Source organism: Capricornis sumatraensis, chromosome 12 (assembly GCF_032405125.1).
Source record: "Capricornis sumatraensis isolate serow.1 chromosome 12, serow.2, whole genome shotgun sequence".
NCBI lineage: Eukaryota > Metazoa > Chordata > Mammalia > Artiodactyla > Bovidae > Capricornis > Capricornis sumatraensis.
In genome coordinates, this window is record NC_091080.1 from 43220666 (window position 1) to 43247726 (window position 27061).

General features: G+C 41.7%; 1 protein-coding gene across 2 annotated transcripts in view; it reads right to left on the reverse strand.

Moving 5' to 3' along the window:
• The window catches only part of ATP8A2 (ATPase phospholipid transporting 8A2), a 402437-nt gene that overhangs the window by 129284 nt on the left and 246092 nt on the right, over window positions 1–27061 (reverse strand). The window contains exons 27-29 of one of the 2 annotated variants that reach the window (XM_068984498.1): window positions 13134–13208; window positions 5524–5646; window positions 3534–3612 (exon numbers count right to left, since the gene is read on the reverse strand). In XM_068984498.1, coding sequence (XP_068840599.1) covers window positions 3534–3612; window positions 5524–5646; window positions 13134–13208 — 277 coding nt within the window. The remainder of the gene's footprint in view (window positions 1–3533; window positions 3613–5523; window positions 5647–13133; window positions 13209–27061) is intronic. The other variant, XM_068984497.1, reaches the window with a different exon arrangement.

The window sequence follows — 27061 nt, forward strand, 5'->3', positions numbered from 1 at the left end:
CACCTGCTCACTCCCTGCTCCTTTTTTACTACTTACTTCCTTGGAGAAGATGCTTCCTTGACCCACTAGACTAGGTTATGTCCCGATATTACAAGCTCCCCAGCAGCCTGTAGAACACAGCACACTGGCCATTAAGCAATTACGTGCATAATTCCTGATCATCTAACATCTTCTTCCCGATCATCAGCTGACTTCACAGAAGCCCCCAGAGGGCAAGACAAGCTGCGTTTTTTAGTGTCCACCACGCCCTTGGCACCTGGCACATCACTGGTCTGCTATGATTCTGCTGAAGGACTTCTTCTCAAAACAAGTTCTCCCCTTGCTAAACACATCCCTAGTCCCAGGTTTAACCCTCCTTAAGCTCCCTGGAACAGCTGGAGACCTAACCAGGACTCCTGCCTATCAGTTTTCCTTCTCCTATTGGCCTTACAAGATATGATGGGTTTAACTTCCCAAAATTGCTCTGCTTGCAACACTCAGCTCAATCTAAATGCTACTGACTGCTTAATGCTTCCAAATGGAGTCTTGGCTTCTTAACATTGCATTCCAAGCTCTCTGCAGGCCAGCTTTCACCCACCTTCTCCAATTCTTCTGCCTTCCTCCCTGTAAGGAATGAATGAACTTCTCAAGCTCTCCGCAGCTGTCCTGAATCACCCCCTTCATTCAGCTCTTCCCTCCAACTCACGCATCTTGCTCTGCCTGGACTTCCAGGCTAAGCCTTCACGTTACCCCCTCCAACAAGCCATGAGTCATCCTAAATGAAAGACATCTCTCTCAGCCCCCTGTAATCTGAGAGCGCTTCCTCTGGATTTTACTTGAGAGTTACTTTCTGCCTGTACTAGAATTATCCACATCCCTTACCAGACTTCAAATGTTTTGACGGGAAGACCCACATTGCCACGTTTACCCACTACCCTTAGACTCTATCACAGGGCCTTGGACATAAATATCACATCAAAGAATAAGGCTGAGGGACATTGTAATCATGTTTGTACTAACAGTGAGAATTTAGAAATGATTCCTACAATATTCATTCCATTTGTTAGAGGACATCAACTAGTGACCAAGAACACCAACAGCCTTCTGTTGTTCTTTGCCAAATAGACTTCACACTTGCTATTCATTTCACCTTCAACAGTTTCAGTCAAAAGGTTACTGTTTATAATATAACCAAAAGAAAACCTCTATGCAGAAGGCTTAATAAATATGAAATAATGATGCTAACCATGATGGCGATTAAAAAATCAAAAAAAGCCATCCTTTTGGTTGCTAGGCAAATTGCTAATCTGAATGAAGCATATAAGGTGAAAGTCACTCAGTTGTGTCTGATTCTTTGCGACCCCATGGACTATACCGTTCATGGAATTCTCCAGGCCAGAATACTGGAGTGGGTAGCCTTTCCCTTCTCCAGGGGATCTTCCCAACCCAGGAATTGAACTGGGCTCTCCTGCATTGCAGGGGGATTCTTTACCAACTGAGCTACCAGGGAAGCCGTGTGGTGGAAACTAACTTGAAATTTACCTGGTGACACCTCTTAGGTTAACTAGTAACTGTTGGGGATCTATCTTCTTTTAAATACAGACCACATTGGGAGAGTGGATGGATTTATGTGATGTGATCTAGGTAAACAATAGTGATCCCACAAAAGAATACAAGCCACCATCTCAAAGCATGTAATGGTGACTCAGGATCAGAAAACCACCTGATCCGTCGGGGCCACACTAGCTCCTTCTGAAGCGGGCAAGTAAAGGACAAAACTTTATGAGTCCAACTTGCAAAACGTCTATGAGTCCATCTTGCAAAACTTCTATGAGTCCAAAGCAAGCACTGCGTATTTACAGAGTCCCTGTAGACATATGAGAGTGGTGGGCCAAGGTATAATACCCAGAGTCAGTACGAGTACGAGTCTCTTCCTATGCATGAAAGGCTGGGCTTGGGGACCAGAGGACACGTTCCAAAGCTGCTCTTGAGCTCAGCAGACAAATTGCCTCCCATCACCAGCCCAGCCTGATACAAAGACAGCCACTTTATCACCAAATTGCCAGAGCTTCTAATACAAAGCACAGTCAACACTCATATTTGTAAGCTCTTAATCGCAAAATCATTTCAAAATATTGGATTGGTCAAAAGGTTTGTTCAGGTTTTTCTATATATCTTATGAAAAAATTAAAAGAACTCTTTGGCCAACCCAATAAATTAAAACTACTACATGTAAAGGAAATGGCAACCCACTCCAGCAGTCCTGCTTGGGAAATCTCATGACAGAGGAGGCTGGCGGGCTACAGTCCATGGGGCTGCAAAGAGCCGGACATGACTGAAAGGACTAAATGACAGCAACACATAAAGACGAATCACAGGAAAGCTTCACCATTCAAAGAATGACTCATCTAGAATGCCCCTTTGGGGGTGAGGCTGGAAGCAAAAAATTTTACTTTCTGATTTAGAGACTTAGGTGTGGAGTAGGAAATGGCAACCCACTCCAGTAGTCTTGCCTGGGAAAGTCCATGGACAGAGGAACTTGTCAGGCTACAGCCCATGGGTCACAAAAAGTTAGACACGGCTGAGCACACACACAAGTAAGCAAGAGACTCAGGGACCCTTGAAAGAAAAGGGGGTCTGATGAAATAGAGAATAAGTCATAAGGTCTATAACACCTTGGCTGTGCATGCATTTTCTCTAACAATCGATACTTGACAGGTTAAAGCACATCAGTGAGGATGAATCATGTCCGTCTGAAGCACAAAACCCACTGACACAGAAACTTGGAAGAAGAAGCAAAGAAGCTCGGAAACTTTCTATCCTTTGGTTCTCTGAACAGTCAGAGGCCTTGTCTAGTCAACATTTGGGGTAACTTTCCCCAGGGGTATTATTACGATTTGAGAGGGGTAATAGACTGACATTCTCATAATACATTTTCATTTTTTGAGGCTAAAAGGTATGTCTCTTGTAAGAGGCCACATTCTGGATGCATTAATGAGAACAAGCACACCCTCCTCCAGCTCAGCGAAGGTTAAAAACAACTGGAATAGTCCGGCCTCCAACAGACTTTAAACATTTGCTTGAAAAGTGTACCTCAAGGAAAAGAGACTTTCAGAAGACAGGGTATAAAATTATACTCTCGTGAGATCTGAGTTATTTGGCATAGAGGTGCGTCAGGCTTGGAAAACGAAAGCCCAAGTAATGAACAGAAAATTTCAAACTCGAGGGCAAGAGGCATTGATGTTTCATTATAGTAAAGTGCTTTTCTTCAAGATTTTTGACTCAAACGGTTATTAAAAATAAAGTTTCAAATGCTTAGTGTTTAAACTCTCCAGGCAACTGGAAGGAAAATGGGTTCTTAGAGCCAGAAGGGGTGAAACCTACAAGCTATAAAGCCGAGACTAGCTCTCATTAGATGTTACGTATGTTTTTCTTCTAAAATTTGTTCTTGTGATCTCTAGGCCTGTGGAACTGGGAAAAAAATTTGTGAACAACAGGCATGGAGGCGCTGCAAAGCTACTTGCTGAGAGTTGAATCACAAAGCCATTACCTACCATGCTCCAGCGCTTTCATGGGAAACCAGAAGAGGATGAGCGAATGGACCAAGGCGTTGATGCAGTGACCCCAGAAAACCTAAGGGAAAACAGACCGAGGTTGTCAGGAACTGCCCACACTCTTGACCTCTGTGTGGCTCAACAAGCCCCTCACTGTCAGGGATGCAGGCGGCAATCCCAGCTCCAGAAGGCGGAAAAAACCAATTTCCTCCTTTTTTAGCTACAAATGAGCCGGCTGTCTCCAGATAATATTCCTCGAGTACAAAGACCTAAAGAGATATTCACATATACACAAGACAATATACAATCTACCCACATCTGAAAAATAAATGATGATCCATTTCCTTTAGAACTGAAAGCAAAACAACGACATTTTACCATCACTCAAAAAAAGGGGTCACAGTGGGACTGACGAGACTGGAACCATACTTTTGGAAAGCATTCAAAACACTTAACATGTGAATTCTCACACAGCACGCTCACTCTCTTGTTTTACCCCTGAAAATCCCTCCCATTTTCGGTTTTCAGGATTTAGATGAATACCATTCAGAGTTAAAGATTCTCTTTAACCCTTGAAAGGTCAAACAACAGAACATTAGTTCTAAACCAGTAGTTTCTTCTCAATTACAGATTCATAAATGCATTTCAACCATGCCTTTAACCCTGAATGAAAGAATTACTAAAGCCAGATTGAGTTTCTTTAAAAATCTACACATCGTACTAGGAACTGCCATATAGCTTGATCTTAACTAGTGACGGGACAACAGAAAATGACGAGAAATGATAAGACAATGAGATCTCCCTACTTTAATGTTCATGATTTCCCTATCTGTTCCCTGCCTTCTACATCCCCCGCCCCACATCTTCAAAATGCCTGGGGGTTGGTGTCCAAGCACCCTCATCTATGCTACCTTTCCAGTGGGTCCACTCCCTACCCACACCTTATGCAGCCTTTGAATTCAAACCCTGTAAATGACAGATTTGATTCACATAAATGACGCTGAACAAAGAGACCATATTTCTCATGGACAGAGCCACAGTGCACAAGGACACAATCAGTCACTCCCATCTCCTTGTGTGTGGAACACACGAGATCCAGCAGGATCCCTCGTATTTTTTCCAGATGTGGACACAGCTATCATGCTTTCCCGAACATGAGGTGGCTCTGAAGGAGGACTGTCACAACACCTGGCTCAGAACAAGGTCTTCAGGGACCGCTCTTTGCCCAGGACTCCCGGATCACCCTCTCTCAGGCCCCAGTGGTGGTCATGCAGGCTGGTCACACACTCAACCAGCACCTGCTGTCTTAGTTCCAGCCCCTGAAACCCCTCCTGCATGAACACTGGAGATGGAAACACGGCAAATGCAGGCATGTGGGCATCTCTGTCTCCAGCCCAGCCGGGCACCTGCCCTACTCAGGGTAGGTCCTCACCTCTGGTCCCCAGACGTGGCTGGCCAGCCAGTGACCCACGAGACCCCTTGGCTACTCCTGATTGGAGGACCCTGAAACACCTAAGCCTGGTCCTGCTAAGCTCAGCCCTGGATCCCTACTCCTTGTCTGTCTTGATGTCTTCTCTTTACCGATTCTCCAGACTGAAAAACAACTGCCATGTCTGACTTGATTCTTGCGTACACCTCTGGCCAATTCCCCTCACTGGCTGAAGGAATATTTTCCTATCACTGAGAACCAGGCAGTGATGGAGCGAGGGCCATGCCAGGCAACGGGGCTTGATAGGATGGGGGAGGATTGGATCCTACAGGCCTCGGGGTGTAGGGGCCACTGGCCACGTGGCCATCAGGGGCACAGGTAGGGAAGAAGGCTTTGTTAAACAGGAAGACCAGATGCTTCCTGCCTGATCAGGCAGCTCAGATTCCCTGGGTGTGCTATCCTGGGGGAGGTCTGGGGCCTCGCCTTCCTTCAAGGGCCCCCGCCGAGCATCGGCGGGGTCACCAGCCTTTCCGAGGGGTCCCATTTGCACACATGGCTCACCTTGGTGTTGAAGCCCTCGGCGTTCTGGGTGATCTTGTAGAGCTGCGGGAACCTCAGCATGCTCTCCTGGCTGCAAGACCTCTCGAAGATGCCCAGCGTGAAGGGGGGCAGTGCCGTGAAAATCTGCAGAGATAACAGCAAGCCGTTAGCACAGGCCCTTCCAATTCCTGCAGCCCCAGAGGTTCATGTCGATGTGATGACGCCATAACTTCAGGTCAAGTCCAAAGCCTGGGTTCAGGGACTCCCTGGACACCCTCCTATCAGAGAAAATAAACGAAAGGTCATTTTACACTATTGCCTAATCAGTATAAAATTGACACAGAACACTAAGACCAACATCCTAAAAATATGATTGGCCAAGAGCTCTGGTTCAAGGAACAACTGCCTTCCTTTGCAGATAAGCTGTGTCTTCGAACCCGAAACAGTGGGCGCTGTGTGGTGTGGGGTGTTTTTCTGTGGCAGCCGAGACCCCATTTACTTTGATTTTATGTTCACTTTTCAGGAAGGACAATGTCCTTCAACCACTTACTCAGTCATTTTACTGGGAATACATGATGGGTTAGATATTGTGAAAACCCCCAGGAAGGGAGAGATTTAAAAACAGAAGAAGGAAGAAGGCAAAGAAGCAGGCACCTGACCCCTTGGAACTCTGCACACTGCAGAGGTGGGGACGCGGCAGCTGGCAACAGACATGGAACATACATACACAACAGCGTGCTCTGCAAAGTCACTCCTGGGGAGGCGATGCAGGAAGCGGGGGAGTCAAGGAAGGATGCTTGGACCACAGAGCCTCTGGCCTGGAAGGTACTGTACCTGCAGAGTTTGGCGGGATGGCGAGGGGTGTGAATGGAAAGGGACAGAGGGCAGCAACTCCATGGAACGAGTACCCATCCCAAAGATCAAACACAGAGAATTCGGGGGGACCTTGAGGTCATCCAGGGTGGCCGGGGACACACACAAGACAAGGCTGGGATGGAGACAGAATGACCTCTGGATATGCTGAACAGAGGGTGCTGACCTTTGTCTGTCCTCTATAGCACGTGACAGGCTTCTATCTGTGTTCTGGAAAGAGAGAGCTGGGTGCTGAAGCAGAGGGCTGGAACAAGCATGTCATCCCAGGCCGGCAGATCTACAGGCCACCTCCTCCTCGGGTGTGAGCACAGGTCGCTCTCTGCTTGGCACGGACCAAATCCATACCCCGCAAGCCCGCCAAGCTCTGGGGGCCGTGAGAACTGAATGTGCATCTCGAGAGAGTGCTGAGGGCACATCAGTTCCCAGCAGCCTAGATGTCTGGCCAGGAGTCAGCCTGGCCTAAGCCTGCTGGGACAAAGCAGCCACAGTGTGGTGGGGTGAGGCCCAGGAACCTGGCCGGCTCCACCTTCAGCCGGGAGCAGAGGAGATCAGCCCCGGGATGTCCATGTTCTAAAGACCTCAAGGAGAAAAAGATCTCAATGACAAACGCTACAGGAAGGTGCCCCACAGACATCTCAGAAGCGCTGGACACTCAGTGTGTATATGAACTCACCCTCACTGTCAGGCTGAAGGAGCCATCCGCACATCATGTACACAGCCGGCTGTTTCTTCTTTTCCTTTTTTCACTTAACTTCCTCCTCCTACCTACTTCAAATCCTCTGGCCTTCTGTACCCCCAGGCTAACTACCTGCCAGATATCTCACCTGGATTGTAGTGCACACACATATACACACGTCAGGGATCATTACTTGTTTTTCAGAAACAATCCATCATACACACTTTCTTCATTGTATTTTTCTCATTAAACAAAACACCATGGGAAGCCCCTAAGTTCCCAGGGTTTGACCCCAAAGCAGTCATTTTCATGCTCACATAATAACTCATACTATAAGTGGACCATATTTTTTCAACCATCACCTATGGATAGGCATTCATCTTGTTTCCAGTTCTCTGCTGCCATAACCATCGTGTAATAAACACCTAGAATATATTATAATATCTATCCTGTATCTGTTATTTCTCTGTGAAGGATTCCCAGAAGTAGGGCTGTGGGATTTTAAAACACAAATACATTTTTAACTTCATAGGATGCTGCCTGGCTGCTTCCAGAAAAGGTCCCAATGGTTTCTCTCTCCTTTCATGAAGGACACAACTTTCCCCTTCTTTCCTATCAGCAATTGCCTGTTATATTCTATTTAATACTCTCCACTCAGAAAAACTGAAGATATTCACTACTTCTAAAAATAAATATTCCCTGGACCACCAGTGAGTCTGACCATGTTTTCATGTATTTGCTGGATGTGAGGATTTGGAATTGGGCAGAACATCAGGTCCTTTGTCCATTGTCAATTCATGGTTTATCTGCTTTTCTAAGAGTTCTTGAACTCTGTCTTTCTATTATAAAATTTCCTCCAAATACACTTTTTGTCTACTGGCTTTCTTTATGGTTTCATTTGTCATATAAAATGCTTTCAATTTCTGTAAGATCAAGAATAGCTTCTCAACATGCAACTACATCAGGAGTTTCTTGCAGGATTTTTATAGTTTTACTTCTCAAATTTATGTCTCAATTTTTCTGAAACTAATGTATCTATGCTGGATAAGAAAGGAGTCTAATTTTGTTTTTTTCCCCCTATAAATAGCCAGTTTGAGAACACAATCCAAACTTTTTCACTACACTAAAATATCACCTTTGACATTTACTTATTATCTTATTATTTACTTATTATCTCACATATTACAGATCTAGAAGCTAGAACTGGGATTTAGTGCTAAGTTCCCTGACTATCCGCCCAGTTCTCTCAGTACTGTGTTGATGAGGTTGTGGCAGCTTTACAGCATGGTTTGATGTTTAGATAAGTCTACCCTCTGACTGTTCTTTTCTGAACATGCTTTGCATATTTACTCCTAGGCAGGCACCTGTTAATTCCATTTATATTTCAATATCATTTTATGCAATTCCCTTCCCCTACTTTCTCCCCCCAAAACAATCATCCATCGGGATTCTAATTGAAATCACATAAATTTACATACTAATTTTGGAAGGGTTGATACTATACTAAGTTTTTTATGATACTGTGTGAAAGTCCCTCAGTCGTGTCTGACTCTTTGTGACCCCATGGTCAGTCCATGGAATTCTCCAGGCCAGAATACTGGAGTGGGTAGCCTTTTCCTTCTCCAGGGGATCTTCCCAACCCAGGGATAGAACCCAGGTCTTCCACATTGTAGGCAGATTCTTTACCAGCTGAGCCACAAGGGAACTCTTCAGTATAAAAATTATTCCTATGAAATGTAGAGTTCTAATTGCTATTTTGAAAGGAATTATTATTCTCCTTCCATTTCTAAATCTTACTTCTATACTAAACAAAAATAGCTAGTGATTGCCAGGTCAGAAAAAGCTATTTGTTTTCATGTATTTATTATGAATCTAGTCACTTTATCAGATTTTCTTTTATAATTTTATCATTGTCTTATAGTTTTATAACTTATAATCAAAATCTTACAATTTTATAATTTTCTTATAATTCTATCATTTTTTTACTGGTATGTTTTGGGCATTTTAGATGTACAGTCATATGAACATATTTACACAGCCATTTTTGGTTCATATATTTGTATAAGCACAGAAATATTTCACTTTTTCCTAGTATTTGTAATAGCTATTTAATTTTCTTGGCAGTTGCTGAAAATTCCCAAACAATGCTGAATTATATAGTGATGACAGGAATCCCTGACTAATTTCTTATTTAAAATGAAACAGTTTTAGGATTTTACCATTTATGGTAGTATGGTACTAGTTTTTCATAAATAGTATGCATTATAGCCGATTGACTTCTTTCTTTACTATACTACTTAGATTCCTTATTTTGGGACTGGCAGTTGGATTAACTCAACAACTTTTGCAGCATCTACTGATGGGATCACATTTTTCTTCTTTATTTGGCTGATACAGTGATATTTAGAATGTTTTTTAAAGTTTTGAATCGCCTACATTTCTGAAATAAACCAATTATCTGTCAAATATTTTATCCTTTTAATACACCGTTGAACTCTATTTGCTGACACCTTATTTATAATTTGTACATTTCTGTTCATAAGTGAAGCTGAGATCAGTTTTCTTCAAATTCTGCTGGCTTGATAAAATTAAGTCGGATACATTTCTTTGTTGTTAAAAAGTTATCTCTTCACAAAAAAATGGATAAAATGGAACTGAAATCCATTTGATCATGGTAGCTTTTGTCACTGGTGGCTTCTTTGGTCTCATTCTACCCATAAAATAAAATGATGTAGAAATCTGACTATGGATATAATTAATATCTAATAGGATAGCACTGATCCATGACTTCAGGATACGGAGGAATCTGAAGTTCGTTTCAGAGCTATTTAATTCAACGCTGTGAGAATTAAATTGGGAAACAGTAACTTGCTGCTTTAGCTGGTTTGGCGAATCAAATATCAAGAGTTAAGTACTGAAGAAGGAAAATCAATATTGCTTGAAGAAAATGGGAAGAGAGACCCCAGCCCAGAAAAGGGGTCACTAGCTTTGTCTCAGATGTCACTAACTGTCTCTTGCCCTGGGTATCTGTGGAGCAACCTGGAGGGGAAGGAAATACTCAACAGAAGAGTAATGACAAAGTTAGAATATGAGCTGGTAAGGGTTTCCCTGGTGGCTCAGTGGTAAAGAATCTGCCTGCAATGCAGGAGCCAAAGGAGACCCAGGTTTGATCCCTGGGTTGGGAAGATCCCCGGAGAAGGATATGGCAACCCACTCCAGTATTCTTGCTTGGAGAATCCCATGGACAGAAGAGCCTGACGGGCTATACCCCAAAGGGTCGCAAAGAGTCGGACACGACCATAGCGACTTAGCACACGTGTACACATAGATTAGACAGCAGTGTTGTAGCCATGTTAAACTTCATGATTTTGATCATCATACTGTGATTACATAAGAGAACTGTCTTACCAGCTATGCATTTAAGGATAAAGCAGAAGGGACATGATGTCTTAAAAAAAATTTTTTTCTAGTAAATCGCTTATTTGTTGTTTATTTAGCTGCCCTGGGTCTTAGTTGCAGCATGTGCAATCTAGTTCCCTGACCAGGGATTGAACCCGGGCCTCTTGCATTGGAAGAGCAGAGTCTTAGCCACTGCACCAGCATATAAGTCCCAGGGACATAATGTCTTAACTGATTCCCAATTGGCTCAGAAATACACATGTTGCAGTGTGTGCACGTGTTTGACTATATGTGCACGTGTGAGTGTCTTGAGAGAGAATGCAAGTGGGGGCAAAATGCTAATAACTGACAGATGAAGGTATACAGTTCTTTGTATCCTTTTTACATCTTTTCCCTAAGTTTCTATTTATTTCAAACAAAAGTGACCAAGACAATTTCCAAGGGGGCGGGCAGACTTCCAGTTCTCAAAAGCATTGGCCCTTCCAGTGACTGACTGCGAGGTCAATGACCCTCTGAGCCCACTGGACTTGACTATCCCAATTCTCTGCCACCACTTCCTGGTGACCGACTTCCACACCGTGGCAACAGGGCCTTTTCACCTGGGAATTCACTTCTCAGCTGTGATATTCTCTCTCCTCTGGATTTTTAAATTACAGTTAACAAATACATCCCAAACCCTAGGGGGTCAAACTTTAATGTGGATAACCACTGCTAGAAAGTTTTCCTAAAAAATTTTGTTTTGTTTCTCAGTATCTCTGGGAAACTCTTTGTTAAGTTGGGATGGTACTCAAGAATCCGCATTGTCAAAGAAATCCTGGTGATGCTCATGCATGTGGTCTGAGGACCACATTAACCAAAACTGTCCCACAGCCCATCAGCATCTGATGTATCATAGCTACGAGTTTGCTGGATAACCCTGAACTGCCCAAGATGCCAGAGAACTAAGGAGAGGATTCAGTGCTCCTGCCTGAGCATGAAAACAGGGCTAAACTCCTTTTATTGTGTAACCAGGTGATATGTATTTCAATTCTTAGTGCTAAAGCACCGCCTCTTAGGTCTCAGCCTTCCAGTTACTAATACTATATGTATGTGGGCCAGGGTTGGCCTTTTCCAATACTAAATCACTGTGGAGCAGTCAGTATATTTCCCGCTGAATGGTCACATAATTTTAACCTACTCAAAACACTTCTAAGTCCTGCAAAGTTAACAGCCTGCCCAAGGGGAGGCCCTTTCTATGTGGTAGGTGGTTAGATTGGCTTTTCTAGCACAGGTGATAAATGGCCATCAATTCAGCTCTGTTCTCTCCACTTGTCACTTTTGTCTTGGGGGTATTAATTATTAGCAAAAAATGTACTAGTGTACTTTGCGGTGAGTAACACAGTTATCAGCTGATCAACCAAGATCTTAACTTGGTTCAGCACCATCTTAGTCTCTTCATCTGTTGAGCTCTACAGGGCTGGAGCTGTGTGTTCTGTGTGTTGTATGCAGTATTTTATTAATATATAGTGCACCTAGCAGAGTGGCTACTTAAAAAAAGAAGGGACTGAGTAGATGGATGACTTGAATATCCAGCCACAAATGTATAAGCTGCTGCTGCTAAGTCGCTTCAGTCATGTCCGACTCTGTGCGACCCCATAGATGGCAGCCCACCAGGCTCCCCCATCCCCGGGATTCTCCAGGCAAGAACACTGGAGTGGGTTGCCATTTCATTCTCCAATGCATGAAAGTGAAAATTGAAAGGGAAGCTGCTCAGTCATGCCGACTCTTAGCGACCCCATGGACTGCAGCCTACCAGGCTCCTCTGTCTGTGGGATTTTCCAGGCAAGAGTTGGAGTGGGTTGCCATTGCCTTCTCCACAAATGTATATACAAACTCTAAATATTTATAGCACCATGATTTATATTATTGTATGTCTGGTAACTTCCATCTATGCCTACCTATAATGGCTGTTTCAGAGTATAAACTCCCCCAAGGCAGAGAATGTCAGAGTAAGGGTCCAAAACAAAAGTGTGGAAGCACAATTCAAGAAAGGTGCCTTAAGTTACACCCCTTGCCAGGAAAACAAAAGGCTAAGTAGCTACTTAGTCATGTTAGCCTATAGTTGATACGTATTTTTAGCTTTTGAATTCATTACAGTCAAGTAATGAAATGAGAACTCGAAAATCATAAAAAATACCAAATAAGCTGAAGACCATTTGCCACATGAGCTGGGAGTCAGAATTCATTACTTTAGCACTAACTGTGGGAGAAAACGTCCATCCACAGAGACACATATGCTTTTAAGAAGGACAGAAAGGACACCAGGTTAGGTTTTGTACATTCACATCTGTGTTGACGGATGTAGAAACGAAATTATGGAGCGGAATGAATTTAGACACAGTTCAGAAATTTTTTTTCTGGAGCTGCAAACATGGAAATGTTGCCCAGGCATTTAGTCAGGAGGTAACAAGGGTCTATTATCAAGATATATGGGTTAATAATTTCATGGGGTTATTCAGGAATGATCTGCGATGATTGAAACCATGTGTGGGGAGTTTGTGCTTCTGCAGGATGTGTGGCAGCAACGGAGGCCCTAACGATGTATGTGAGCCGTGGATGCAGATGAGGGACTTAGCTCTGTGTCCCGGACACAAACAGCGCGGCCCCGCACGCTGTCAGAGGGAGAGGGAGAGTGCTTACTTACCACGTTGTACAAGCCGATGCACCAACGTTCAAATAAAATCTGCCCAGAAAATCCATTAACGAAGGCAAACCAAAGCTGAAAGAGAAGGAAGTGCATGAAGTTTTATATCAATATTGACCTAAATGTTTCCATCCACTAAAGGAATCGTGGGGAATGAGGACCACCAGCTGGACACAGCTGCCGAGGGACACGGAGCCAGAGGACCGAGGTTATTCTTCCATAAAATACAGATTCCCAATATCACAAATACCAACATTTTAAGGAAACTGTACACTGAAGGCATTCATTGATTTTAAGAGGTAGCATGCACATATTTATAGAAAAGCAATTTATGTTTAATTTATATCTAATGTTTCATGTCAGCACATCCTCAATATGGGAAGGATCTCTGCTTCATGTTCTTTTCCCTGTAAAATTGACTTGATAAATATGACTTATCTTTGTAGGACTTTCAAATAGATAAAAGTAAAGAAGAAAAAAAAAAAAAAAAACCCAGACACTCCACTGTTGGTCACATGTGTTCTTAGCTCCTAAAGTATTTGTGTGCTCAGTCATGTCTGACTCTTTGCAGCCCCATGGACTGTAGCCCACCAGACTCCTCTGTCCATGGAATTTTCCAGGCAAGAATATTGAAAGGGGTTGCCATTTCCTCCTCCAGGAGATCTTCCCGATCCAGGGATTGAACCCACATCTCTTGCATCTCCTGCCTTGGCAGGCGGATTCTTTACTACTGAGCCACCTGGGAAACCCGATTTAAAGATTAGCCACCCCTAAAACAACGGTTTTATCCACATGGCCTCCCTACCATGTAAAGCCTCGGCAATCAGTACTTCAACCAAACTTTTAGTGTAATGAGAGTCCAGATCTATACAAGATACAAACACAATTACAAAGTGTTTTAAGGGTCTTAACCTAATTTTACCAAGATTGTGTTTTACTTTTCTTTGTCCTTTTCTCAAACAAATGAGTGAACATTGATAAATACCTAGCAAACAGAACTGTTTATCACTTATTTCAGTTAATTCACTGGTTTTTGTTGAAGATAGAGTAGCAATATTTTTACTGCCGTCCTCTCCCTAATAGCAACTGAAAGCAGCAAAAAAAAAAAACACAAAAAAACTGAAAGCACTGCAACTACTGAGCCTGTGAGCCCCAACTAGAGAATCTGGTGGTGCAGTGAAAGGACCCCACATGCCACAACTAAGACCCGACACAGCCTGGTTACCTAGTTAATTAATTAATTAAAAGAAAACAGAAAAAAAAACCATTCAGAGTAACAAGGTTTCCAAGAAAGAGGTGAATCAAGCCCAGAAAGAGCAGAATCAACTCTTATTTAGAGGGTAAGATTGATGTAGGGGTGAGTCATGACTGATGTCCTGAGACCGATTCAACATAGCAGGCACACGGAGTTCAAGGGCAATATACACATATAAGCCTCCTCTCCTCATAAGTGATGGAGGAGGAGAATGGCAGGGCCCAGTAGGGAGCAAAGGGCAATCAATTTGGCAGATGCTAATCGAGGTAAACCAAAAAGAAACAAATGCAAATTCACCTAACAGGAAAGCTGTAACACACAGAAATTCACCATGGGGTACAGAGGCCTCCAACTCACCTGCAGAGAAAAAACGGTGGTGAGGGAGATGGTCACGACTGCAAAGGGACAGGTGACCCGTGTGGAAGAGACAAAACATTGATGAGAAAGTGTTCTGCAAAACTCTGAAGTCCCCTCCCCTAGACGTCATTACAAATAATTAAAAATACACAAAATAATATGACATAAATAAATGGTCAAATATGAAACAATCTCCATAGAAAGAACCAGTTCAAAGCACAGAAAAATATTTTGAATGCTCTTGACAAGCCTAAAAGAGCTAAAGTAGATGTTACCTTTCCCTGAAACATGCTGAAACAAGATGGGTAAGATATCAAAGAGGGAAACAAATAATAAGAGGGTGATGGGACAGATTGAGGACACATAAAGGAAATAAAAATGGGCTTCCCACAGGGCACTGGGGGTAAAGAATCTGCCTGCCAATGCCAGAGATGCCAGAGGTGTGGGTGCAGTCCCTGGGTTGGGAAGGTCCTGTGGAGAAGGAAATGGCAACCCACGCCAGTATTCTTGCCTGGAGAATTTCATGGACAGAGGAGCCTGGTGGGCTACAGTCCATGGGCTCACAAAGAGTTGGACATGAATGAGCATCTGAGCACACGCACAAAAGGCAACAAAACCCAGGATGGACACTGCTGAAACTAGTCTGGGTTGGGTAGTATAGGCTCAAGTAGAAAAACGCTGGGCAAAGGACAAAAGTTAACACTGAATTTAAAAGAAATTGACAGCCTTCCAAATATAACAGCAAAAGTCCAAAAAGGTGTACCTTTAAAAAATATGTAGACTAGAAACAAATGTTCAAAGATATAATAGAAGAAAAATTTCTGAAATCATCTGAAACCTTACTCAGCCAATAAATACAGGACACCGTTTGTCCCCAGAAAACAAAACAACAGCTACAAAAAGATCAAAAGCCATGCGTACCCTGATGTATCAGTTAATAACTTTTGAAATTTTGTGGTATCAACTCTTTAATATATTCAAGCAGGAAAACCAATTAGCCTACAAGGGGAAAAGTCAAGTTGGTGTCACGTTTCTCCAGCACAGTAGACAATACCAGAAGTCAGCAGGGAGTGTTCACAAGCCCTTAGGGAAATAAAGCATGAGGAGAATTTCAGCAAAAGGTAGAAACCAAGGGAACAGCAAGAGCTGAAAACATAACATAAACTGTGATGACAGAAGTAATACCAAATATGTCTGTTACATTAATAATACACTGAAAAATGCTGAAAGGATTAAAAATATGAAACCCCAAATATATGCTAAGTACAAGAGAAATGTGAAAAAGAAACACTATTCAAATAAGGTTGAATTCATAACCCTAACTTACAAAGTCCTACCATGGACGAGGCCCTCGCCTGCCATCTTGAGGTCACTGTCCTTCCTTACAGAGATGTAATGGCCTTCCACTGGTTCCTATGGGCACCAGCTTCATTACTCTGAACCCAAATAAACGGCAATTATGTCAGCAGCCTTTGGTTCATAAGCCACCTTTATCTCACTCTGCTGAAATGCCCTTTAATATATAATGTTACCACAGTATTTAGGAGAAGTTTTAGGTTGTTTTGGTCTCACTCCATATACTGAAACTAATTACAGATGGCTTGAATACTTAACCATGATACCCAACACAAAGCATTAGGAGACAGCAGGAAAAAAAGTTATTTTTTTGTATGTGAAATTGACTCTCTATATGACATTAAATTCAGAAATCATACAAAAAGAGAAATACATTTGAAACAGTTCTAAAGAGACAAACATTAATAAAGTTGAAAGAAGATGAATAAGCAGAATATATAAATATGTATTTGTAATATCTATGAAGATCTAATTTCCTTACTCTATAAAGAGTTCCTCAAATTACAAAGGAAATGCCCAACAAACTGTTAGGAAAACAGGCAAAGCATACACATGCACTGTGATCACAGGACACAAAACCACTTATAAATGTAGGAAATCTCATTTTTTGTGAAACACACACACAAAGGGATATCATTTTTCACCCAACAAATGGTCAAAGATTTAAAAGTTTGACAACCTGAGAAAACAGCTACTTTCATACCCAGGTGGCAATACAGCACTGTCCACAAATATCTTTAACCTATTTTTCCTTTGATCCAGCAATTCCACTTCTAGGAACATACTCTATACCTTACAGCTATAATCATATAGCATTCAACATAAAATTCTAATACTAGGGGTTCAGTTTAGTTCAGTTCAGTTTGGTCGTTCAGTCATGTCCGACTCTTTGCGACCCCATGAATTGCAGCACGCCAGGCCTCCCTGTCCATCACCAACTCCCAGAGTTCACCCAAACTCATGTCCATCGAGTCGGTGACGCCATCCAGCCATCTCCTCCTCTGTCGTCCCCTTCTCCTCCTGCCCCCAATCCCTCCCAGCATCAGAGTCTTTTGAATGAGTCAACTTTTCACATGAGGTGGCCAAAGTACTGGAGTTTCAGCTTTAGCATCAGTCCTTCCAAAGAACACCCAGGACTGATCTCCATGCAGTCCAGGGGACTCTCAAGAGTCTTCTCCAACACCACAGTTCAAAAGCATCAATTCTTCGGCGCTCAGCCTTCTTCATAGTCCAACTCTCACATCCATACATGACCGCTGGAAAAACCATAGCCTCGACTAGATGGACCTTTGTTGGAAAAGTAATGTCTCTGCTTTTTAATATGCTTAAAAGTTGGTCATAACTTTCCTTCGAAGGAGTAAGCGTCTTTTAATTTCATGGCTGCAATTATCATCTGCAGTAATTTTGGAGCCCCCCAAAATAAAGTCTGACACTGTTTCACCATCTATTTCCCATGAAGTGATGGGACCAAATGCCATGATCTTAGTTTTCTGAATGTAGAGTTTTAAGCCAACTTTTTCAGTCTCCTCTTTCACTTTCATCAAGAGGCTTTTTAGTTCCTCTTCATTTTCTGCCATAAGGATGGTGTCATCTGCATATCTGAAGTTATTGATATTTCTCTCGGCAATCTTGATTCCAGCCTGTGCTTCTTCCAGCCCAGTGTTTCTCATGATGTACTCTGCATATAAGTTAAATAAGCACACTCAGATGGTTAATATTCATTATCTTGATGTAGCAGAAGTGGTCTCTAGGGGGTAGTATGGAGACTCACTCATACCTCTGTGAACTTTTTAAACATGTCCATGTTTTATTTGGATAACTGTTTGAAGCAGTTCTTCTCAACTGGGTTGATTTTGTCTTTGAGACACCTGACTGTGCCTGGAATCCATCTGAGTGTGTTACTGGCATCTGGTGGGTAGAGGCCAAAGATTCTGTTAAATATCATAGGATGACCTGGAAAGCTCCCTACAGCAAGGAACTGTCTAGTCCAAGGTGTCAACAGTGCCACTACAGAGAACGCCTGGATGAAAGAAATAGATTCATGAGGTCAACATGATAAAGTTTTGAAATAATATTGTAATATGTTTGTTATAAGCAAAATAACGCCACATGACAGACTAGGAAGTCATGCTTGTATGTGTGTGTGTAAAAGGTGGGGGTTCCGAAAGCTTTGCTTCTTTTTGAGTAACTCCCCTCTGGGCTGACCTCATACATAGAACCACAGGCCCTACACCTTAGAGACCATGGCAGCAATGGATGTGACTGTAAAACTGGACAAAATTAGATCCCTAAACCAGAATATATCTTGATAAATTATCACTGAGATATCACTTTAAAGACTGAGTGAATTTCGTGTAACTGTGACATTTTAGTTGTTGAAATTCACAGTAAGGAAAAAAAAATCCTAAGAAATCAAGCATGTCTTTCTCAGCATTAACCTTCGCCCTGAGCGATCCTAACCAAGTCACAATTTTCAATCTTCACTTCAGATTAACGTCCCTGATTAGCTGAATGTTGAGATATTTCCTCTAAGCAGCCAGTGTTATGATTCTGTCCAAGTTGGCCCTGGCTGAGCCACATGTTTCTTCCAAGATTTTTGATATGTTTGTACTAATTTTTATCAATTGCAGGTGCTGCAGCTTTTTGAGAAGTATAAGCCAGCTCATTTTCAACATTTCCAATTTAGTTTCCATCTTCACTCAAATAATCCATCATTAGATGATCAGATCTGTTTATTTCATTAGAAATATTTATTTGGGAGAGGAAAAAATTAAAACAAAAATAAACAAAAATACACAATTCGTCTCCTAAATTCAAAATCCATGAGCTGGTTTTCTCTTACATCGTAAACACTCAAACTTGATTTTATTTTGGCAAGATCTCCCTAGGTGAAATGGAAAAAGTAGAACACACTGTATTTTAAAATATTTATATAAACGTACTGAGTTTTTACTTTATTTATCCACGAGACAGGTACACGACGACTCCCTGACACACTGTAAAATCAGACTTTCACACTGGTTAGTCATATACAAATGCTAATTCATCTCCTAAAAGAGAAAGCACTGCCCAATTCGTAAACATCAGTGTCAATTTTGGAGCACCAGGGCTCCAAGCCGCACACCCAGGCACACAGCCCGCAAAACAGATAGACCGCCCGCCTGCCCTCTGCGGTGGGGTTACTTGGACCATGGCTTGCTACAGTCACTAAATCTTACTCTTCTAGACTAAGGGGGCAAGATTCCTCCACCTTCACTCTGCTGTTAACTAGGAATGATATTAAATGGCTGCAGTCAAAGCGGAGAGCCAGGCTCTGCCCGGAGAGCCTCATACTTGTGAGCTGGTGGGAAGACTGGCCAGCAACATGGTTTGCCAAGCTCCTGGGGTTTCTCCTGCTCAAATGCAGCGCTGTTAGGAGCAAACTGACCCAAACTTATTAAATGGCTTTTCCTTCTTGGAAAAAGATCCTTTCTCGCTTTAACTGCTGCCCTTTTGCCAAGAATGCAGTAACCATCCTGGCTGACTACATAGACTCCTGTCTAGGGTCCCGGGCGCCACTGTACCACCTCGGCAGTTAGCCCTGCTGCCACTCAGAATCTGAGCCCCCAGCCCACATCTTGGGTGATGGTTTCACCCGGGAATGGGTGGACCTGATCCTCAGTTTACTCTGTTCTTCCCGCACCCACGGTAGAGGGCTGAAGCGGAAAAGTACCCTCCAGAGAGTAGTTAAATAAATCAGCCACAGCTCCTCACTAAAGTGGCAGCAACACTGATCTACTGATGTGCGGATGGGTCTGAGCCGATCAAAGTCAAAGCACTACAGTCTTCTCGGAATTCGATCTGGCAATATGTATTAGGATAGAAAAGAAGCACACACCTCACCTAGAAATTCTATTTTTAGAAGTTCATTTCTCATAAATAAAAGCACCTGTATGTTAAAATATGTCTTCTTTTGCAGCGCTGTTAACAGTGGAAAAACAGATCCCTTGAAGTTCTTTATTAGGGGGTGAATGCAGCAAGCCTGTCTTTTAAAAATGCAAAATCTATATGTACCTGAATGAAGGAATGTGTGCCAGAGAATCAGCATGGAACTGACCAAGGAAAAGACAAAATGAACAGGAAAGTCTGTAGGTAAGTAGTTAGGAAATCAAGGGAAAATAATTCACATAGCATAGAGGTGCTATGATAGAGTTAAGAGTTATCAGAAATAAAATAATAGAACAACAACAACAACAAAAAAAACAAACCACTAGGTAGGGGACGTCTCTGGTGGTCCAGGGGTTAAGACTATACCTTCCAGTAGGGGGCGTGCAGGTTCGATCCATGGTTGAGGAGCTAAAATCACATGTGCCTTGTGGCCAAATCATAAAACAGAAGCAATATTGTAACAAACTCAATAAAGACTTTAAAAATGATCCACATTAAAAAAAAATCTTAGTAAAAACAAGTAGTAGCAAAATACCCTAGAAACCTCCCCCTTCGGGACGTCTTGTCCAATAAAGATGGGACTAAGTGGACAGAATTAAATGAAGACTATGGTAATAAACAGGTGGCTTCATCTCTGAAAACTATGAGGTTTTTTCTTTCTGGGCAGGCCCAGTGCTAACAGCAAACACCACATGCTTACAAAACTTCTGGGGATTTTTTTTCAAGGCAAACTAACACAAGAAAGTTACACAGTGATGAGTATAGAATCCACCTCTTGTAAAACTACAGCAAGAATGCTGCATGTTTATGTATTTCTATGAATGCAAAGAAAAGCATGGAAGTGACTATTAGTGCAGAAATAGAGGCGGATGAGGAGGGAGTTATTTTTCTGTACACATTGCTACCATACAGCAAATAAGCATTCCTTTCAAGAATTTCATAGAAGAAAACACCTGGTTATTCTCTGTCCCTTCATCGTGTCCATCTATCTCCTGTACTTTCTGCCGCCTTGTTACCCGTCTACCCCATCATCCGAGAGAGGCACGCAGCCAGGGATGATATCAATTACACCCACTGAACTGCTGTGATCGGGGAAGCTTCCTTAGTTCACCTGGGCTTCTTGCTTTTACGAAATAAATGGAAAGAAAACCACCCGCTGCAGAACTGTCACTGTTTCTGACAATGACAATAAAAGCTAATGTGTATTGGATGCTTACTCTGCACAGAAACTTTGAGCACTCTAAGCGGAGTGAATCATTTAAACCTCCTAGCAGTCCCAACAAAGGCATGGGCTGCATTTCACAAGTGACAAAATCAGGGCACAGAGACGACTTGCGATATTATGACTGCTACCAAATAGGTGTCTGAGAGACTGCTGTAGTTATTAACAGTAGACCCTGCATAACAAATCAGTGGGTTTTTTTTTAAACACTGATGTTAAGGTGATTCAGAATCAAATCAATATTTATGGCAACTCACCATGCTGTTGACAGTTTAAGATTGAGACAGGAACAAAATACTTCACAACTATAAGCATGTAAGAAGTTCAAAAAACTTATTAACAGAATGATCTCAGTCTTCAGCCTCTAATAACGTGGAAGGAAGCTAAGTCTCCTTTTTAAATTAAGATAGAAATTGCTTTGGAAAACATGCCCCCAAACAAAATGCAACCACTCTGGTTCTAAAAACATTTTCCTCCAGTATTTTAAGCTAAAATATTACAGTCTTTCACTAATATGGTTGAAACCAACCCAGCAGACAAGAGTAAGCCTCTCACCTTTCATTATCCAAAAATTTTTTATATAAAATAACACAAATTAATACTAAAGTGAACCGTCTAAGTTATGTTTAAAGAGATTAGAATGTCAACAGAATAAAACAGAATTTGTTACCTGCAAATAAATGTAGCATATGATCTGCATATAGCAATTTTCTTGCTTCAGTTTAAACATTTTCTTTTCCATTAAAATCCCAAATGATGGAAGATGTTGAGTCCTATAGCTCAAAAGACCCAAAAGTTGGTAAAATGAAATCTGGTAAACAACCTCAAAGTTTCCTTAATTTTTCAGGGCTACCAAATGCCTCCTTTTCTGCAAAGTTACATGCTTGTCCTACAGACCATCAGGTAAATACAGAAATGTGTTTCCTTCCCATAAAGACCATAATACCAACCAGATGGAGTATGCACAATTAAATTGATTTTTAATAAGGAATTCTTGGCACAATAGAAAGTAATTGCTCCAAATTGTGTCAAGGACTACTTACATTTTTTAATAGTTCAAGGCTTAGACTCTCAGCCCAAATCCCGTGCTCCAGTGTTACGAGACCAAACAGCCCTGGAGACTAGTAATGAAATAATGAGCCTTTCGTCTGGGATAACTGATGCTGGAACAGTGGCAGGGGGTTTATTGCAGAAGGGTAGCAGAAATATGAATAAGATCACTCCACTTATGGCTAGGACCTATGGCAAATATTTGGGATCATATGTTTTATAACTAATAAAGGAGTGCTCCTAACATATGAACGGTAAGATTTAAGGCCTGGCTACACAGATGGGGACGGGAAGAAGGCAAGAGAACGCTGATGTTGTCCCTCCACCTCCACAGGTCATCTGACACCTGCAACCTGGGTGAGGTGTGACATTCCTTTTCCTTATTTACTTGTTCTGGAAAGTGGGGGCAAATGACTGTCTACCCTCTGAGAAGGATTAGAAAAATACTATGTATTTTCAAAAATTCAGTTATTGAACTATTTCCTAAGACCCTGCTTCAAATTATGTTCTGTGCTATGTGTAGCTGGTACAAAGGTGAGGCGGACATGTCCTTGCCCTTAAAGACCTCACTCTGGTTGAGGACAAGTTTCGGATGGATCAGAAAGATGGAAGAGTCCTTTAGTAAATGGATTCTGTCTACAGAAGTCACTGCAGCTTTTCCAAAGGTGGCAGGCACTTGGCTGGGTCTTGAAGTATCAGATTCCATCATCAACTCACAGGGGCAGAGGGACATTAAAGGCAGAGGAAAGACTTGCATGTAATTTTAGCAGATGTGAATTTCCAGGTGGCTAGGACAAGGGAAATGAAGTGAGAGGAGAGGGCTGGCTTCAGACTCTGAAGGACATTACACAGCTGTTCTTCAAGAAGGTGAACAGCGCTGCGCACATTGCCTTAGAGGAATGCTCTAGAGAAATATGCATATGCAAGCCCGCAACTCTCTCAGTATACACTTATTTATCTTACTGTGGCAAAACACACATAACATAAAATTTACCATTTTAACCATTTCAAGTGTGCAATTTAGTGGCATTAAGTACATTGGCATCACTGTAAAACCATCACCACCATCCATCTCCAGAACTTTCTAATTGTTCCAAACTGAAACAATTCCCATAACCAATACCCGCCCATTTCCTCCTCCCTCTAGCCCTTTGTAACCATTCTTCTGCATTCTGTCTCTGTGAAATAACTACTCCTGTGGCTTCATATTGGAGAAGGAAATGGCAAACCACTCCAGTGTTCTAGCCTGGGAATTCCCATGGACAGAGGAACCTGGTGGGCTACAGTCCATGGGGGTCACGGAGAGTCGGACAAGACTGAAGCTATTGAGTGTGTGTGTGTGTGGCGCTTCAGACAAGTGGAATCATGCAATATTTGTCCTTCTGTGTCTGTCTTATGCCTTTAAGCATAACAGTTTCAAGGTTTATCTACAATGTAGTAATTATCAGATTTTCAGTCCTTTTTTAAGACTGAATAATATTTCATTGTATATATTGACCACATTTTGCTCATCTCTTCATCCACAGATGGACCCTTGCATTGCTTCCACCTTTTGGATACTGTGAATAATGTTCCTATGAAACCCTGATATCCAAGTATCTATTCAGGTTTTTGTGTTTGATCCTTTTGAGCATATACCCAGAAGTGGAATTGCTGGATTGTACGGTAATGCTATGTTCAACTTTCTGAGGAACTTCTACACTGTCTTCCACAGTGGCCACACCATTTAACTTTCCCACCAGCAAGGCACAAAAGTTCTAATTTCTCTATATCTGCACCGATACTTGTTATTTTCTGTGTGTATGTCTGTTTTAAATAGTAGCTATCTTAATGGGTGTGAGTTGTGTGAATTGGTATTTCATTGTGCTTTGGTTTGCTTTTCCCTAATGGTTAGTAATGACCACAACCAGAGGTGGAGCTTGGAGGTGAGAGGGCAGAAGACAAGCTGGTTTTGGGGGTGTGTTAAATGTCCAGAACCTAGGGGCTTGGCTCCCCAGGGAGAAATCCATAGTGCAAGGCTGATGCTCAGAGGAGAATCTAAATAAGGACAATGTTTTCAGTATTAACAAATAGGTAACCGTATCCGTGAGAGTAGAAGACATCCAGCGAGGGACTCTGGGTTAGAAGAAACCCATGGATGGGCCTCTGGGTGTCCGCAACAGTTATAGGTCAAGGGTCAAACACAGAAGCAAAGCAAAGGCACTTTGCATTAAATTTTATAAATGGCACTTAAAGTTTATAGCTCATTTATTTCACTGCTGAGTAAATATTTGCTCATGGGCCAGGCACTTCTGGACGTCCACCCAGAGGCATTTACTTATATAAGACTGGCCAGAACAAGGCACACAGTTTGGCCCAGAACAATCATTCTGGGTTTGTTGGGGGAAGGGTGGGAAGCTAGAGGGGAAAACATTATAGACGAGGTCAAGTTAGCCCAACATCCGTGTTTGTCCCATCAGATGAGAAGCTACATGAGACAAAAGCTAACACCATGCTTTGTAAAAGCACTCCTACCCTGCCCTCTGTACCAAATGTGATGTTCAAAGTTCTGACAAGGGACCCTTACAAGTGGCAGTTTCCTCAAAGGTCCCACATTGAGAGTTGCATCAGTAGGTTTAATCTCAGGATCTCTGAGTGAATTAATACGGGAAATATTGTCAAGAGCATCCCCTCTCTCAATCAACACCACATATTTGCCCCAGGCCTCACCAAGTTGTCAGTACAGGGCAAGAGTGATGCTGGTGAATGAGCATGGAAAACCTTCTTGAGTACTTTCCCCCTTTTCTTCTCCCTTTTTTTTTGCCCTCAGCTTTTATTTTCAGAAGGGAAAATATCTCCTCAATAAATTCATAGCAATCGAGCTACTATGTGGCATTTTATTGCCTTTTATTTAATTGCGGCACGATTCATATTTAGAACATAATTTTAAATAATTTGGGGGCACTAATACAGCAACTTGTCCATTTTAAGCACATTTGTATGTGTGGTCAGTCATATCCAACTATTTTGCAATCCTATGGATTGCAATCCTATAGCCCTCCAGGCTCCTCTGTCCATAGAATTTTCCAGGCAAGAATACTGGAATGGGTTGCCATTTCCTCCTCCAGGGGGAATCCTGATCCAGGGACTGAACCCATATCTCCTGCATTGGCAGGCAGATTCTTTACCTTGTGCCACTTGGGAAGCTATTTTAAGCATAGGTTCAGAATAACAATTTAACAACCAGCAGAAACATTTTTCAATCTTTTTAAAAGGCTAATATAGACAGGCTAATATAAACACTAATACGGACGGAGTATCAGCAAATGCTAAAGGCACTAATTACAGCCTGGTATGTATTTTATGGGGAGTTAAATTCTCAAAATAGCTTTTCTTGTTGCAGATACTTGTCAGTCTTAGCCTTACACTAAATAAGCTAATATACAATTTAACCTGAATCTAATATATAACTCAATTAATTAACATCTGGGAAAAATTCCAGACTTCATTCCTGAGATAGACCTCTTGATAGCTATCCAAGGATATATGCAAGTATGCAGTAATAATGATGCATTTTTTATATTTTCATGAAAGAAAACTCTCACAATAGGATGCAAAGGAATAGGCATAATGCTTGTCATTAACTAGATTTGCTAAGTAATTTGTTATCCATTATTTTCGTAACTTATTGAGACATTCTTTCAGGAAATGAGAACAAATGTGATAAACAGAAAATGCTGTCACCTTTGATCCAAGGGTCAAATTACTATGAGCATACATTAATTTCATGATTGTCTGAAATGTCTTAGCTTATTCAATGTTTACCTTATTAGGTGAATGTTAAAATATGTAAATAAGAAAAGAGCTGATTAAAGAAACTCTAAAACCACACATTGGAGCTTCTGAGAAGAGCTTTCAAAAACAGAAAAAGAAAACCACATAAAATGAAGGGCAATATGGGAACAAAAAAAAACTTCAAATAATTTTTATTTCACATCCTCAAAGAGATATAAGAAGATATTTCACCCATAAACTAAGGTCAGGATGTTACTATAAAAGTAGGGAAGAAAATAAATAAAGCACTTACGAAATAAAAAGATCAACATTAAAAAAAACCTCAGTCACAGGGCTAGCAGATAAGACAAGGAATCTCCAAGAGGGCAAAAAATCAGATAGAAGAAAATCAAAGAAAATACAATCAGCTTGGGAGATAAACCCCAAGGTTTGATATATGACTAAGCTGTAGAAAGACAAAATGCAGAAAGTTGAGGAGGATATTACTAAAAAAAAAAAAAAGAAAAGATAATGAAAAAAATTTCCTAGACTAAAGAAAACCAGTCTCTAGGTTGAAAAGGCACATAAAGGAAAGAAGATCCTCCCCCCTTCCCACATCTGCAAATTTCAGAACACAAAACTTAATGAGAAGACAGAAAAATATCCTAGAGTCTAAGTACAAAGGATTGGGAATCAGAATTGCATTGAGTTTCTCTCAGAAGAAAGGTAAAGGACACATAGAATTCTGAGAGGAAAAGATTTTCAGCCTATGATTTTATACCTAGCAAATTTACCAACCAATTACAGTAAAAAAAAAAAAAAAAAGAAGAAGAAGATATTTCTGGTTATCTAATGTCTCAGAACAGAGAAGGTGATGGCATCCCACTCCAGTACTCTTGCCTGGAAAATCCCACTGACGGAAAAGCCTGGTGGGCTACAGTCCATGGGGTCGCGAAGAGTCGGACACGACTGAGCGACCTCACTTTGACTTTTCATTTTCATGCACTG